This window comes from Anguilla anguilla, chromosome 2 (genome assembly GCF_013347855.1).
Source record: "Anguilla anguilla isolate fAngAng1 chromosome 2, fAngAng1.pri, whole genome shotgun sequence".
Lineage (NCBI taxonomy): Eukaryota > Metazoa > Chordata > Actinopteri > Anguilliformes > Anguillidae > Anguilla > Anguilla anguilla.
This window is the reverse complement of record NC_049202.1, coordinates 69,782,980-69,800,769: the sequence shown is the minus strand read 5'-3', so window position 1 is coordinate 69,800,769 and position 17,790 is coordinate 69,782,980. Positions and strand designations below refer to the sequence as shown.

General features: G+C 43.6%; 1 protein-coding gene across 4 annotated transcripts in view; it reads right to left on the bottom strand.

Moving 5' to 3' along the window:
* The window catches only part of LOC118220170 (E3 ubiquitin/ISG15 ligase TRIM25-like), a 123,113-nt gene that overhangs the window by 14,703 nt on the left and 90,620 nt on the right, over positions 1–17,790 (bottom strand). For 2 of the 4 annotated variants that reach the window (XM_035403857.1, XM_035403858.1), the window contains 9 exons: positions 13,497–13,571; positions 13,215–13,250; positions 11,821–11,868; positions 11,280–11,354; positions 10,998–11,033; positions 9,598–9,645; positions 9,058–9,132; positions 8,776–8,811; positions 7,374–7,421 (listed from right to left, as the gene is read on the bottom strand). In XM_035403857.1, the coding sequence (XP_035259748.1) occupies positions 7,374–7,421; positions 8,776–8,811; positions 9,058–9,132; positions 9,598–9,645; positions 10,998–11,033; positions 11,280–11,354; positions 11,821–11,868; positions 13,215–13,250; positions 13,497–13,571 (477 nt within the window). The remainder of the gene's footprint in view (positions 1–7,373; positions 7,422–8,775; positions 8,812–9,057; positions 9,133–9,597; positions 9,646–10,997; positions 11,034–11,279; positions 11,355–11,820; positions 11,869–13,214; positions 13,251–13,496; positions 13,572–17,790) is intronic. The other 2 variants (XM_035403860.1, XM_035403859.1) reach the window with 2 other exon arrangements.

Here is a 17,790-nt window from a genome sequence, read left to right as displayed (position 1 = left end):
TAACACTCAGCGGTGATTAACAAATCTACCAAGTATTTTAATAACTGATCTGCAGGCGTGTAAATATGACAACGCACTTTGTACGGCAAGTTTTCCACCTGGTGCATGAAGAAAAATAATGTAGCCTACGTTGAATTTCTAATTATTATTAGGCTATTATTTTTTTCTTGTAAATCATCAAAACCAATGGAGAAAAGCCAATATACGCAAGGAGCCCCCAGAACCGATTCTGAGAACCACTGTCTTAAATGCCTAGCTTGTCGGTCTCTTAAATGCTAAAAACATGTTCCTTTCTAAATGCCAAGATGGTTAATTTCGTTAAATTCTGTGTGTGTGATTTCATCGTGTGTTGTATATTCAGCAAATGAACCTTGAAACTCTTAATTCGCTTCGTGAAACTGAAAAAGTGTTTATCCCAAAATCGGGATTATAGTAGCTTTGTCACATGCGTGAAGCATGGCCCAGGTAGACATTTACGGAATGTACACGACTGACAAGCCGCCAAACACGTTTGACAGATTGAATGTTTGCCGGTTAAGGTTAGCTAGCTAGTCAAATGGCTTGGTAGCCGAAGTTGCGAACTGTTTTAGCACAGGCTACTACTGGACTACCAAATATAGCAAGCTGATTACGCTTTCTGCCAAGTAATTATTTGGTTAAGTAGGCTAAAGGAAATAGTAAAAATGACTCGGATACCGAAAAGCTTAAGAGGAGGATTATTTTATGGTCGTCTAGAGCAGCTGTAAATAGCAAACGCCATAATGAAATCACCACGAAATGGGATGCCTGCATTTTCAGACTTAGCACAGGCGGACCGTAGCCGGAGCCGCAATGGCAAGGCCAAGAAGCGCCACCGCCCACCCCAGTGACCATAGACTGTAGCCCCTACTGTAGCTGAGTCCCCCGCAGTAATCCGGAAGTGACGCAAGCTGTACCTCATTGGTCCAGAACAAATATTGGCACTGTGCCCAAATGACGCAATAAATCATGAAATCGACCCATGGACAGTCATAAGACCAATAAAATACACCTATTATGACTATTTGTTCTTTTGAGAAAAAATTATTGACTTTGTATTTTGATCGCATTTGTACCGTAGACTTACATGGAAACCGGATATGAAAACACCTATACTGGAGCCATCCGTAGTGGCGCTAGTGAGCAACCAGGAACTACAACACCAGGAAATGAGCTTCAAAAACGAAGTCTGGTTTTGGCCGCTTGGTTTGTACACACTCTCCCCACCTCTCCCTTCTCATCCAGTGGTCCTTTCCCGTTCGGCAAGTGATGTGGTTGATGTCTATGGCGTCCATTTAATACCAATAAACACCGCGAGTAAAACAATGCGCCCCGCGCGAGCTGGGTCTACTCGCTCGCAAAATATTTCTCCTCGCTCCCGAAGAGCCACTTTCTCCTCGCGTGGAGTAGAATTGATTTTTGGCAGTGTGGGGAGCGGGGATTGGGTGGAGACTTATGCTAATGTGTTCACTGGTATGATTGGTCACTTTAAATACGAAGCCTATACACTTCCTATGCCTTCTAACGGCAATGTTCTTGTTAGCTAAGGGACGATATGGAGACACAAGTTGTGAGTAGCCTACCGGACACAATGCAGTGTCATTAAATGTTATAATTAATATATGTAATTAAAGCCCCATTCAGATTTAGTGGGTAATACCTGGGTTAATGGAATGCCCATTGTTCTCTTGAAACCCAGCGTTTGGGTGGGTATTTAGTTGGTCGGTACCATTCACACACTTGAGCTGCGTTGTTTACGATTCCATCGTCATTGCTAGGGCAACGGCTGTTACAGACCGCAGATAATTTTTTTTTAACGTTGTTAGACCTGTTTCTAACTAGCTGTAGTGACTGGTTAGCTAGCTAGCTGCAGTAACTGCCTAGCAATCGATAGTTAGCTAGCGTTGTTAGCGACGTTATCTCAGATAAGCTCAAAGAGGTGTTCGATGTTTGTGACGACGATGCGGACGGATGCATTTCGTGGATCTTGGATTGCAGTTCGGGTAAGGAGATGAGGTAACATTACATTACAGGCATTTAGCAGACGCTCTTATCCAGAGCGACTTACACAACTTTTACATTGTATCCATTTATACAGCTGGATATATACTGAAGCAATGCAGGTTAAGTACCTTGCTCAAGGGTACAACGGCAGTGTCCTTACCCGGGAATCGAACCTGCAACCTTTTGGTTACAAGCCCAGTTCCTTACCCACCGTGCTACACTCCCTCCTAATAATTGATAAGTAGTAGACAATTATTAGTGAGGGCCGAAGCAGGTTAAAGAAACATGTTCCTAGCTGGGCTTGAACCTACGACCCTGTGTTCCCAAGACTGGGACCTTGCCCACTAGGCCACAGGCGGACTAGCTGAGTAAGACTGTAAAAGAATCAGTAGGTATTTTCAGCATTTAACGCATCCGAGCTGAAATAAACGTATTCAACGTATGTTTCAAAGGTTGCATGAAACAATATGGAATTGCGGCTTACAATGGGATTAAGTTTTTTCTAAGAGCATTGCTGCAAAAGACGGAAATAGATTAACTGTTACACCTGACAAATAGGTAGCCTATGGACAAGTCAACGTAATGACAAGCTAATGTGTTTAAAGGGGAATTTCACTTTATAATGTCGTGTCTAGGAACCGACAGAATTCAAAGTCCAATCATTAATTTGTATAAAACAACTTCACGAGGGAAAAGATACCACAGCAGCAAGCTCTTCAGAAAAGTTAGACTTTATTTGCACAGGTGCACAAAGCCGGATCAATTCTGCAGAACTGAACCTCGATTGTCAGTTTTATACACAAATGTACCCCACAACTCCTCTTAACACATTTCTAAAAATACCAGCCATCTGTTCTTCTTGGCACCACAATGATTTTGATTTCCTGCTCTTGGGTCTACCTGACCCTCTTGGCACCACAATGATTTTCTGTTCTTAGGTGATAACATCATTGTGGAAAGTTACCCCAACTTTCCCTTAAAAAATATTAGTCTTTATTCTGTAATTTTCCATTATGCATACAAGTCACAGCCTCCTGTAATTTTCCATTGTATTCAGGTTACATAGGGGTCACTGTAAAATATTAGTCTTCTAGCACTTTTATTTGGCAATAGCGTTTTGTTAGTTTTGGATTATTGTTCTCTGCTGTATTTTGGCAGTAGTGTATGATTAGTTTTTGGTTAGTGTTATCTGCTGTAGTTATTGGCAATAGTGTATGATTAGTATTTGATTAGTGTTTTCTGCTGAGTGAGTAAGTGTGATTTTTTAAACCTTCTGCGTTCTCTTGCTTTTTTTCTACACTGGATACTGTGGTTTCTTGCATTTCCATAAGCTTAGCTGCTACAACTGATATATGTTTATTGGATTACATATTGAGTATATGAGTGTATAATTATACATGTGATATATTTTTATCATGAAGCATCGAGAGTTTGGAGGAAACAGTTTGATCAACATTGATGGGAATTCCCTAACCTTAACATGTGACGCCATCACAATCATGGGGAGTCTCAAAATTTTCCTACAATAACACTTCTGGGCTAATTTTCACACCTACCCAGGGTTTTGTTTTTAGGTTGCTTGCTTCAATATTTAGATATTTATAGATTTTTGATTCCCGTGTGAGCAAACCCGCCCCACCCCCCCCCCCAACCCCAACCACATCCAATAGAAGCACATTCAGCATCAAACTCCACGTTAGACTCATTGTAAACACACGTCCCTGCTTCTCATGACTGATATTGTCCTTCTAATGAATTTGTCGCCCTTTTTCACTGAAAGCCGCTGCAAAACACTGCAAACGATGCCAATTCAAAAACACATACGAAAATCCAAAACAAATAAAACAACGGAAACGTGCTGCAAATGAAAAAACCTGCTGCAGAAAGCCAAAACAAATACATTAACAGCAAACACGCTGCAAATACAGAAACTATGCAAAAGGAAAAAAGGTGCTGCAAATGAAAAAACGTGCTGCAGAAAGCCACAACAAATACGTTAACAGCAAACACGCTGCAAATACAGAAACGATGCAAAATTAAAAACACACAAACTCCGAAAACAAATGCAACAGAAAAACGCTGCATATCCAGTCAACACAACGGAAGTGGGAGGAGGGGGTAGCGGAGGGGGTGGGAGGTGGGGGTAGCGGGGGGCGGGAGGTGGTGGTAGCTGGGGGTAGCGGGGGGTAGCAAGAGGTGGGGGTAGCAGGGGGGCGGGAAGTGGGGGTAGCGGGGGGCGGGAGGTGGTGGTAGCTGGGGGTAGCGGGGGGTAGCAAGAGGTGGGGGTAGCAGGGGGCGGGAGGTGGGGGTAGTGGTGGGGGGAGACCGCTGAGCGCCAGGCACAGGGAGCACGCTCAGCTGATCAGCTTGCAGGGAGAGCGTGATGGCCGTGCCGCGGGCGGGGCTATCGGGGTAAGCAGCCGGCTCTTCAGACACCGAGGCCTTGGTGAAGTTCTCGGACAGCACGATGTGCTTGTGTGCCGTCCAGAGTGAGCACGGTTCTATCTGCAACACAGCCACCGCGGGGCAGTAAGAACACACACACACAGAGCCCGGGGCATCACCATGGCAATCAACACAAAGCGAGAAACCCACTCGGATAAGGTATCAGAAAGCAGCCTCTCTGCAATGAAACACACTCTATCCCCATCTGCTGCCTGTTCCAGTCATCTCTGGTCTTTGTGCATTACCAACCAGTTTTATCTTAATGCAAGTATTGTAATGGGTTTTTCTTCCTTAAGGAAATAAGCGTCAACTCACACTTAAGAAGGTCAGATCTTTTAGCTGTGGACATGATACTTGGGGGTGTTTCAAGTGACGCTGTAGGAAAAACTAAGGGAACTTCAGTTTACTTGGAACAATTAGATTAACATACATTTCAACACACTCAAAACATTTTAGAGGAAAAACCCAGACGTATTAAAGTTCCGTATGGGCGTGCCTGCTGAGAGTAAAGCATGCAGGAACACCACAGCAAACAGTGACAAGCAACTATAAAAGTTGTTCTTGCTTCCAGCCTCTTGCATTTGATCTTGTATAGAGGCACGTGATATCTATGATTAATGTCATGCTTCCCCCGTCTGGGCCTTGTATTGCTTGGACACGAGGCCACGTATCTGCAAACAAATTTGCACTGGAAGGCTGTGGGTGTATGTGAAAGGCTTCTAAATGGTGGTATTCTTTAAGACATTTACTTTTTACACATTTACTCTTTAAGACAAGTCTTGCTTGTAGTTCTGCCATGTAAAAAATTACTTTCATTGAAGACAGAATTCATAAAATATTGTTCAGACAGCATTATGTCTCCCAGTGGATGCATATTTGTAAAAAATGAAATCAAAACTATTCGCTTTATGATCACCAAATTAAGTAATTACTACTGAAACATAAGAACTGAAAGTGAATCTTACTCATCAGGAAAGACTGGTGGAAATGTTTACACTCCAGTACAATATATGTTCCAAATGAGTATGGCTCATTCCTGGAATTATCAAATCTATTTAAGAAGCAATTCTAGCAAAAAAAAACTACTGTTACAGACAATTTCAGTTCCCCCTGACACAGTTTTTAAATAAGATGAGTACATTAAAGCAAGCACACCTGGTTGGGGGCTGGGCTGTGCTCCAGCCATTTCAGAATTCAAATTATGATTTTTAAATAGCTCCTTCGCCTCCTTGATAACTGCCTCCATTCCAGGATTTGCGTGTTTCTTCAAAGTTTCTTGAAGGGAAAAAAAAAAGATACAATTCAACATCCCCGCGTTTCAGCATTCGGCGTATAATTTCATTTAACGCATGATTACACTTTGTTCTGAATGTGGTTATTACAAGCGGATAACGAAAATGGAACCATAGCAGTGTTACAGGTCGAGGTTTTGTGGGTCCTTCACCGTGTGTATTAATGCATATTCCTAAGGCATGACTTAGGTGCAGTCATGACCTTAGAAGACTGGGCTGGTCAATCATTACTTATAGTGGAACTCTGTTATCAGCTTCCTCTCAAGTTAAAAGTACTGCTTTCCTCCAGTGACGAGTGTGTTTCAAAGTGACAATACTCCCAAGTCCCAACCATGGATTGTCTCCCAATCATTTGAAGCACATGACTGACATTCTGTCCATCCATATTTGCCTTCTCAGTCACCACATCCGAACCCAGTCGTTTACAGGATATTCTGGAATGACAGCTGACACATCGTTCTCAGTTCCTTCAACTATGTAAAAAATCCATTGACATTTTTTTTTATTGAACAGTGATGTCATATTATTCTACATTCAGGATTCCATGTGCTGGTAGACTGTACCTCCATAAAGCATACAGGTCATACTGGCCACAAACAGTAGCCCATCAGCGTTTGCAGTGACTTTACGGTAGCTGCTTTTCCTTTTTTTTGCCATTTTCTCCCATTTTCTCCCCAATTTAGTCATTATACCAATTCCCCGTGTGTATCACACAATCCTGGTCGATGCGCTATTCTCTGTCGGTCTGGGGAGGGTGTAGACTATCACATGCCTCCTCAAATACATGTGGAATTGCCAGCCGCTTCTTTTCACCTGACAGCGAGGAGTTTCACTGGGAGAGCGTAACGCTGTCACTATCTTCAGGACTATGCAGACTATGACAATGGATCTGTCTTCCTGAACAGCTGCCACATGTATACAGAAGCACATACTAAAATGTATGCTTGAAATCACATTAGCCAGACATGCTGTTACACATTCATAAATGTATCTGCGGGATTGATCAAAATCTAAAAATGTAATAATCAGTCTAAAGCCACAAACTGGAATTCAGAAACTTAGAAATCAGGGCTTACTTGACAGGGTCTCCTTCTTCTTTGGTTCCATCTTTGTTGCAGGAGGGAGTCCAGGATTTACAGGATTAATCCGTCCTTATAAAGGAAATATAAATGATGCCCAATAACAAATTAATGAATATGACCATGAAAACATAATACTTTCTTATCCACAAACACCTGGAGTAAGCGAGCACGGCTAGCAAAATCTGTAATGCTCAGCTCAAAAATATCTTACAAGAGATATAATAAATTAAATTAAATTGCATTACATTTATTTGGCAGACGCTTTTATCCAAAGCGACGTACAATAAGTGCATACCGAAGGTCATCGGAACAACTACAAAACACAGGTCCGATAAGGTACAATACTCATTTTGTAAGTTACACTGCTACAAACATCCACATGTGGTATTTTATTTTTTGGGGCTCCTGAAGTTTAAATTTACCATTTCAAAACACTCATTGGTACAGTACTTATGAAACCCAATGTACAAGAATCCTGTATCAAAGCTTTCTCTACTGGATCAAGTCAATGCACACATTCATACATGTTCACCTGGGAAAAGTGGTTTGGGCAATAGTGGTGGACTGGCCATGTTGTCAGCTAGAAAACAAATCAAAATTTAACTGTGAGTGCAGTGGCTCTCCGAATGCCCCTGCAGTTAGGAGAAAAGGTACAACTCAGAATCACACAGAATTTCAGTGTCGTCCCCCACACCCAGAATTACATACGAATGCATTGAAGTCCCATTAGTGACATAGTGATTCAGTTGGTTCTGAAGGGTCGCAGTAGACTATCACATGCCTCCTCCGATACATGTGGAATTGCCAGGTGCTTCTTTTCACCGGACAGCGAGGAGTTTCACTGGGAGAGCGTAACGCGCGCGGAGTTTCACGCTATCTCCCCCAGATCCCCTTACCGCTTAACAGGCGCCCCAACCAACCAGTAGGAGTCGCTAATGCAACGATCAGGACTCATACCCTCACCAGCTTCCCACCCGCCAACTGTGTTCGTAGGAACGTCTGGCCAAGCCGAAAGTACAGTAGCTGCTTTTTTGCAGCCACCCTAATGCTAGTGCTCGCCACAGCTCCTTGCTTATCGACAGCTGCTTGTAAGCTTCGTTGATTCAGTTACTCCTCATGCTGGATATTTGGGAAGAAAACTCGCTCGAGCGAGTTTGGCTTAACTCAGCTGGCCTGGGGAGTCTGTGTGGTGAAGTGGTTGACGCTTGACCCACGTAACAATTGCCTTGTGGTCTGATTCCCCATCTCGGCACTTTATTTACTATCAAACCCTCTCTGCTTTCCCCACTCAGCATAAAGTGGGGGAAAATACATAAGACTTTTTTCACTTTTTCACTGTAAGGGATGACAACCTACAAGGGTAGTGAATTCCCATTCAGGAAGGGAATAACACAAATCTCAAACACTTATTTCAGAAAAGGGTCCTGTGCTCTACTCCGGGGAGATGTTGGATGAACTTCTGTCAGAAGAAGCTGAATATTTGAATATTACAAAACACTGGAATTGTGGAAGTAATTCAACATATGGTCTAGTGTTTGAACATTCAAATGTTCAGCTTCGCCTGACAACAGTTCATCCAACAACTGCTCATAAGCGGAATGTGACTCATTAAGGAATGGGAGCAGGAGCCCACATTCTGATACAGCCAAAATGAAACAGCAATTACAGGGTTGCATTTCTCTTTACCATATAACAGTTGTGCCTTCTGCAATCACTTGTTCTAAAAACCTTTTGTTGCTAAAAAAACTGACTAGTCAAATTATGCCTTTAGGACATTACCTTCTGCATGTATATGCATATACATATATCCCTTTTTAGGTATTATGAAATAGTGTGCTAGGTGCTTCAACTGCAAACGTTCAACACATTTATGGCAAAGCTGTGTGCGTAAATCTCTGCTTCATTAGTTCAGAGTAGAAATGAAGGTATCTTACTGTCTTCTTTAGATGAGTCCTGGTCAGGTTTCCTGGCTGAAATAAAGACAAAACATGTCACTATCTTCAGGACTATGCAGAATATGACAATGGATCTGTCTTCCTGAACAGCTGCCACATGTATACAGAAGCACATACTAAAATTTATGCTTGAAATAACATTAGCCAGACATGCTGTTACACATTCATAAATGTATCTGCGGGATTGATCAAAATCTAAAAATGTAATAATCAGTCTAAAGCCACAAACTGGAATTCAGAAACTTAGAAATTAGGGCTTACTTGACAGGGTCTCCTTCTTCTTTGGTTCCATCTTTGTTGCAACAGGGGGTCCAGGATTTACAGGATTAATCAGTCCTTATAAAGGAAATATAAATGATGCCCATTAACAAATTAATGAATATGACCATGAAAACATAATACTTTCTTATCCACAAACACCTGGAGTAAGCGAGCACGGCTAGCAAAATCTGTAATGCTCAGCTCAAAAATATCTTACGAGATGTAATGCAATTTAATTGAATGTATTATATTTATTTGGCAGACGCTTTTATCCAAAGCGACGTACTATAAGTGCATACCGAAGGTCATCGGAACAACTACAAAACACAGGTCCGATAAGGTACAATACTCATTTTGTAACAGTTACACTACTACAAACATCCACATGTGGTATTTTATTTTTTGGGGCTCCTGAAGTTTAAATTTACCATTTCAAAACACTCATTGGTACAGTACTTATGAAACCCAATGTACAAGAATCCTGTATCAAAGCTTTCTCTACTGGATCAAGTCAATGCACACACATTCATACATGTTCACCTGGGAAAAGTGGTTTGGGCAATAGTGGTGGTCTGGCCATGTTGTCAGCTGGAAAAAAAAATCAAAATTTAACTGTGAGTGCAGTGGCTCTCCGAATGCCCCTGCAGTTAGGAGAAAAGGTACAACTCAGAATCACACAGAATTTCAGTGTCGTCCCCCACACCCAGAATTACATACGAATGCATTGAAGTCCCATTAGTGACATAGTGATTCAGTTGGTTCTGAAGGGTCGCAGTAGACTATCACATGCCTCCTCCGATACATGTGGAATTGCCAGCCGCTTCTTTTCACCTGACAGTGAGGAGTTTCACTGGGAGAGCGTAACGCGCGCGGAGTTTCACGCTATCTCCCCCAGATCTCCTCCCCGCTTAACAGGTGCACCAACCAACCAGTAGGAGTCGCTAATGCAACGATCAGGACTCATACCCTCACCGGCTTCCCACCCGCGAACACTGCCAACTGTTTTCGTAGGAACGTCTGACCAAGCCGAAAGTACAGTAGCTGCTTTTCTGCAGCCACCCTAATGCTAGTGCTCGCCACGGCTCCTTGCTTATCGACAGCTGCTTGTAAGCTTCGTTGATTCAGTTACTCCTCATGCTGGATATTTGGGAAGAAAACTCGCTCGAGCGAGTTTGGCTTAACTCAGCTGGCCTGGGGAGTCTGTGTGGTGAAGTGGTTGACGCTTGACCCACGTAACAATTGCCTTGTGGTCTGATTCCCCATCCAGGCACTTTCTTTACTATCAAACCCTCTCTGCTTTCCCCTCTCAGCATAAAGTGGGGGAAAATACATAAGACTTTTTCACTGTAAGGGATGACAACCTACAAGGGTAGTGAATTCCCATTCAGGAAGGGAATAACGCAAATCTCAAACACTTATTTCAGAAAAGGGTCTTGTGCTCTACTCCGGGGAGATGTTGGATGAACTTCTGTCAGAAGAAGCTGAATATTTGAATATTCCAAAACACTGGAATTGAGGAAGTAATTCAACATATGGTCTAGTGTTTGAACATTCAAATGTTCAGCTTCGCCTGACAACAGTTCATCCAACAACTGCTCATAAGCGGGATGTGACTCATTAAGGAATAGGAGCAGGAGCCCACATTCTGATACAGCCAAAATGAAACGGCAATTACAGGGTTGCATTTATATTTACCATATAACAGTTGTGCCTTCTGCAATCACTTGTTCTAAAAACCTTTAGTTGCTAAAAAACTGACTAGTCAAAATATGCCTTTAGGACATTACCTTCTGCATGTATATGCATATACATATATATTTTTAGGTATTATTAAATAGTGTGCTAGGTGCTTCAACTGCAAAAGTTCAACACATTTATGGCAAAGCTGTGTGCGTAAATCTCTGCTTCATTAGTTCAGAGTAGAAATGAAGGTATCTTACTGTCTTCTTTAGATGAGTCCTGGTCAGGTTTCCTGGCTGAAATTAAGACAAAACATGTCACTATCTTCAGGACTATGCAGACTATGACAATGGATCTGTCTTCCTGAACAGCTGCCACATGTATACAGAAGCACATACTAAAATGTATGCTTGAAATCACATTAGCCAGACATGCTGTTACACATTCATAAATGTATCTGCGGGATTGATCAAAATCTAAAAATGTAATAATCAGTCTAAAGCCACAAACTGGAATTCAGAAACTTAGAAATCAGGGCTTACTTGACAGGGTCTCCTTCTTCTTTGGTTCCATCTTTGTTGCAGGAGGGAGTCCAGGATTTACAGGATTAATCCGTCCTTATAAAGGAAATATAAATGATGCCCAATAACAAATTAATGAATATGACCATGAAAACATGATACTTTCTTATCCACAAACACCTGGAGAAGCGAGCACGGTTAGCAAAATCTGTAATGCTCAGCTCAAAAATATCTTACAAGAGATATAATACATTCAATTAAATTGCATTACATTTATTTGGCAGATGCTTTTATCCAAAGCGACGTACAATAAGTGCATACCGAAGGTCATCGGAACAACTACAAAACACAGGTCCGATAAGGTACAATACTCATTTTGTAACAGTTACACTGCTACAAACATCCACATGTGGTATTTTATTTTTTGGGGCTCCTGAAGTTTAAATTTACCATTTCAAAACACTCATTGGTACAGTACTTATGAAACCCAATGTTCAAGAATCCTGTATCAAAGCTTTCTCTACTGGATCAAGTCAATGCACACACATTCATACATATTCACCTGGGAATAGTGGTTTGGGCAATAGTGGTGGACTGGCCATGTTGTCAGCTAGAAAAAAAATCAAAATTTAACTGTGAGTGCAGTGGCTCTCCGAATGCCCCTGCAGTTAGGAGAAAAGGTACAACTCAGAATCACACAGAATTTCAGTGTCGTCCCCCACACCCAGAATTACATACGAATGCATTGAAGTCCCATTAGTGACATAGTGATTCAGTTGGTTCTGAAGGGTCGCGGTAGACTATCACATGCCTCCTCCGATACATGTGGAATTGCCAGCTGCTTCTTTTCACCGGACAGCGAGGAGTTTCACTGGGAGAGCGTAACGCGCGCGGAGTTTCACGCCATCTCCCCCAGATCCCCTTACCGCTTAACAGGTGCACCAACCAACCAGTAGGAGTCGCTAATGCAACGATCAGGACTCATACCCTCACCGGCTTCCCACCCGCCAACTGTGTTCGTAGGAACGTCTGGCCAAGCCGAAAGTACAGTAGCTGCTTTTCTGCAGCCACCCTAATGCTAGTGCTCGCCACGGCTCCTTGCTTATCGACAGCTGCTTGTAAGCTTCTTTGTTTCAGTTACTCCTCATGCTGAATATTTGGGAAGAAAACTCGCTCGAGCGAGTTTGGCTTAACTCAGCTGGCCTGGGGAGTTTGTGTGGTGAAGTGGTTGACGCTTGACCCACGTAACAATTGCCTTGTGGTCTGATTCCCCATCCCGGCACTTTCTTTACTACCAGTAACCCTCTCTGCTTTCCCCTCTCAGCATAAAGTGGGGGAAAATACATAAGACTTTTTCACTGTAAGGGGTGACAACCTACAAGGGTAGTGAATTCCCATTCAGGAAGGGAATAACGCAAATCTCAAACACTTATTTCAGAAAAGGGTCTTGTGCTCTACTCCGGGGAGATGTTGGATGAACTTCTGTCAGAAGAAGCTGAATATTTGAATATTCCAAAACACTGGAATTGTGGAAGTAATTCAACATATGGTCTGGTGTTTGAACATTAAAATGTTCAGCTTCGCCTGACAACAGTTCATCCAACAACTGCTCATAAGCGGGATGTGACTCATTAAGGAATAGGAGCAGGAGCCCACATTCTGATACAGCCAAAATGAAACGGCAATTACAGGGTTGCATTTATATTTACCATATAACAGTTGTGCCTTCTGCAATCACTTGTTCTAAAAACCTTTTGTTGCTAAAAAAACTGACCAGTCAAATTATGCCTTTAGGACATTACCTTCTGCATGTTTATGCATATACATATATCCTTTTTAGGTATTATTAAATAGTGTGCTAGGTGCTTCAACTGCAAAAGTTCAACACATTTATGGCAAAGCTGTGTGCGTAAATCTCTGCTTCATTAGTTCAGAGTAGAAATGAAGGTATCTTACTGTCTTCTTTAGATGAGTCCTGGTCAGGTTTCCTGGCTGAAATGAAGACAAAACATGTCACTATCTTCAGGACTATGCAGACTATGACAATGGATCTGTCTTCCTGAACAGCTGCCACATGTATACAGAAGCACATACTAAAATTTATGCTTGAAATCACATTAGCCAGACATGCTGTTACACATTCATAAATGTATCTGCGGGATTGATCAAAATCTAAAAATGTAATAATCACTCTAAAGCCACAAACTGGAATTCAGAAACTTAGAAATCAGGGCTTACTTGACAGGGTCTCCTCCTTCTTTGGTTCCATCTTTGTTGCAGGAGGGGGTCCAGGATTTACAGGATTAATTAGTCCTTATAAAGGAAATATAAATGATGCCCAGTAACAAATTAATGAATATGATCATGAAAACATAATACTTTCTTATCCACAAACACCTGGAGTAAGCGAGCACGGCTAGCAAAATCTGTAATGCTCAGCTCAAAAATATCCTACAAGAGATATAATAAATTAAATTACATGACTGTGGTGTGGGGATGGCGGGTTTAAGCAGCCACACCTGCCCTGGGTCAAGCTAATTAGACCTGGCCAATTGGATAATTGGTTAAGAATTAGATAATTGGCCAGGCTAATTGGACCCAGGATCAGGAGTGGCTGCACCTGTGCATAGTGAGGTTATCACTGCGCACAGGTTAAATCTGCCATCCCCACTCACACGGGGAGCTCTCTGTCATGACAGGGTTTAAGATCTGCTCATTTGGCTGTACCACCTTGCCAAACCCTCGTAAAATAAATCTGGACTGCTTGAACATCATCTCCCTGTGTCTCTGTGCTGGAGGGCCCCAAGGAAAGCCACTTCGGTGGCCTGTGGCAGGCGTGTTTGCCACAGTGGCGCCCAACGTGGGGCTGCTCCGGCACAGGAAAGAGGCACAGGAGGGCCAGCCAGGAAGCACACTGGAGGAGGGGCGGCTGAGGTGTTCCCGACAGGGCTTCGGGCGGATCCTCCAGGCCAAAAACAGGGAGCGGGAAATGACAGCGGAGGGGAAGGAAGCGATCCTCAGCTGGGATGCTGGGGAGCTGGACCTGGCCAGGAAGGCAGGTCAGCTACGGGCGGTGCACAAGAAGTGGTCGCGCCGTGAGCTGGACTTGGCCGGGAAGGCGGGTCAGCTACGGGCGGCGCACGAGCGGTGGCCGCGCCGTTTTGCTTCCTTTTTTGGTCCGTTTGTTGTTTTAGTTTGTTGTTTTGGCCTGGTTGGTTTGCCCGGAGCCCATGAGGGGGTAAGCCTGCAGCCGCCCGCCAGCAGAGCCGACTGGAGGCCACCACAGCCACTCGGGTTCCTGGTCCCCAGCGCCACAAGAAGGCCAGCCCACCAGCCCAGCCACCCCACCACAGCCCCTGGAACAGCCCAAACCGGTGACACCCCACCAGCCAGCCGAGGACTCCCCGCGCTCCGAGAGGGAGGAGGGGGGAGGGCTGCCTCATCGTCCGGGGGAGGGTCACGACTGTACTGGACTGTTCCGGGGCCCTTTAAGTGTTAAGGGCGCTTGGATTTTTTTTTTTTTTTTTTTTGTTTTTTTGTTGCTTGGTTGGAGTGCTGGGGGGGGGAGTAGGCTTCGGCCAGGGATTCTCCCTGGCCTCAGTTTGGCGTTGGGGGTATGTGGTGTGGGGATGGCTGGTTTAAGCAGCCACACCTGCCCTGGGTCAAGCTAATTAGACCTGGCCAATTGGATAATTGGTTAAGAATTAGATAATTGGCCAGGCTAATTGGACCTAGGAACAGGAGTGGCTGCACCTGTGCATAGTGAGGTAATCACTACGCACAGGTTAAATCTGCCATCCCCACCCACACAGGGGAGCTTCTCTGTCATGACAGTGTTTAAGATCTGCTCACTTGGCTGTAACATCTTGCCAAACCCTCGTGAAATAAATCTGGACTGTTGGAACATCATCTCCCTGTGTCTCTGTGCTGGAGGGCCCCAAGGAAAGCCACTTCGGTGGCCTGTGGCAGGCGTGTTTGCCACAATGACATTTATTTGAACAATGCTTTTATCCTAAGCGACGTACAATAAGTGCGTACCAAAGGTCCTCGGAACAACTACAAAACACAGGTCCGACAAGGTACAATACTCATTTTGTAGCAGTTATACTGCTACAAACATCCACATGTGGTATTTTACTTTTGGGGGCTCTTGAAGTTTAAATTTACCAAGAAACCTGTATCAAAGCTTTCTCGACTGGATCAAGTCAATGCACACACATTCATACATGTTCACCTGCGAAAAGTGGATTTGGCTATAGTGCTGGAGTAGGCATGTTGTCAGCTAGGGAAAAAATCAAAATGTTTCTGTGAGTGCAATGGCTTTCTACAGTTAGCAGAAAAGGTACTACTCAGAATCACACAGAATTTCAGTGTGGTCCCCCACACCCAGAATTGCATAAGAAGTATTGAAGTCCAATTAGTGACGTAGTGATTCAGTTGGTTCTGAAGGATTGCAGTGGCTTAAATACAGTTAGGAACTGAACTTAATTTAGCCATTTGTGGTCTTGTTAAACCCATTTGGCAACGCCGTCCAATTGTGAGACACTTTCTTTTAGAAAGCCATAAAACATGCCTGAGTGCAATCCTCAGAGACCCAACCCCAGCACAAGTCATCCCGATTGAACATTGATTCAGTCCCATTTGATTTTCAGTTCTCTCAATACTAAAACTCACCATTGACAAACTCACCATATGCTCCTCCAAATCTCTGCAGGAAGTTGAAAAACTGTGACTAGCCACAAACACATGATGCTCTTTACATATGCTCACACATTATTTCACAAGGCAAATAAACCAATCGACAACCCGCAATAACACAAACACACTAATAGTTGAATATCGGACATACTTCCTCACTAACCAATTAAGTAACCACTACTTTATTCTAATGTTCTGGCATTGGTGCCCTTGTGGTAATGGCAGTTGGGAGCTTTCAGACCCCTCTTGCAGGAGTTACAAGGTTGTGAAATCAAGAATGTTTGATTGCCAATTGCTTATTTTACCTCCTTGTATCCTTTCCTTGCTTCCTTAGCTCCACCCAGTGAAGGACGCAAGAAAAGGACGCGAGGACAGAGACATCAACAAAACATGTATTACCCTACAGTCACACGGAGCGACACAGGAGCGGGACAAACCCTTGTCGCTTGTCGCTTATGGGCGTTCCTGGCTTGTGGTTACCAGGTTACAGAACTAAACAAGTAGGCTAGACATTTGTTTCAGCAATGTGTGTCACACTGCCTTCACTCCCATTGGTAGTCGCCGTGTCGCATCACTCAGTATTTGCATAAAATAGACCTCTAGCCTATTTTCGCCCCTCCTATTTGGCTTTGCAACAGGCGCTTGTCTCTTGTCGCTGTAAATCGCCAACTCTCATTGAAAATGAACGACAGCTGGTCGCTTATCTCTCTCCTGTGCCACCCCATGTGACCGTAGGGTTAGGCAAATGGAATATCTTTGTTCAGTCAAGCGTCAGTTTGAAAACATGCCAATTACAGATGTGGCAGATAAGGAGAGGGGGATCCACAGGGCGATCATTTTATACGTCACGTGTATTTAAAAAAAAAAAAAAAAAGCAAAGGATGCACTTGTGCTTCCTTGATCAAGCATCCTTGGGGAACCTGCTAGCTACTTGCTCCTTGCTCCTTCCAGAAGCATCTAATGGGTTAGAATGTCCGTAAAGACGGCGAATCCTCTGTCCTCGACTGACCTTCAATTCACAGGTCAGTCGAGGACCGAGGAGACAATGACGGATAAACCGAGTGACTGGAAAGAGCCCATGGATCCCTGCCCTGTGAACCCTCTCTACCAATTGGCAACGCTACCACCAAACAGCCCTGCAGGGCTAACAGCCACAGCTGGCACAGGCATGGTTGGGACTCGAACCCGGGTCATGGGGCTCCTCCATGCACTTGAATGAAACTGGTACCATAACCTGATGAGCCATCCAGCAAACTCACTTCTGTATTGTTTACAAATCTTTTTATAAATAAGCAGTGTTTTAATGTTGCTCATACTTTTTAAGACGGTTCCTTTCACCATAAGTGTGGAAATTTAACAGAAATTTTAAACCCTCACTAAGGGAGAGGTATTGTCCGACTACCAAATTATAATTGAACAAAACAAAGGAAAAAACTGACCTTGCCGTTTCAAAACTCTAATGCTATGAGTGTCCAGCTGTAAACTGAACACCAAGACAGGATGGAGATATTCTAATGCTCAATCTTTTGTTCGGTGCATCTACTCCTGGATTGCCTTTGGTTACCTACTGCCCAAAGACATGCCAACATTTCTGTATTTTTCTTCTCAATTCATAAATTTACCACCACACACCAGCAGCTTACTTATGATAACCATGGTGATAGGCTGGGCTTGGGATTGGCTTGGGTCCTAATGACAATATAACACACACACATGCACACACGTGTCGCGTGCACACGCAGGAACACATGCACGGACTCTCACGCACACACGCAATGTCTCCCTCTCTCTCACATAAACACACACACGTGTCGCCCATGCACACACACATGCA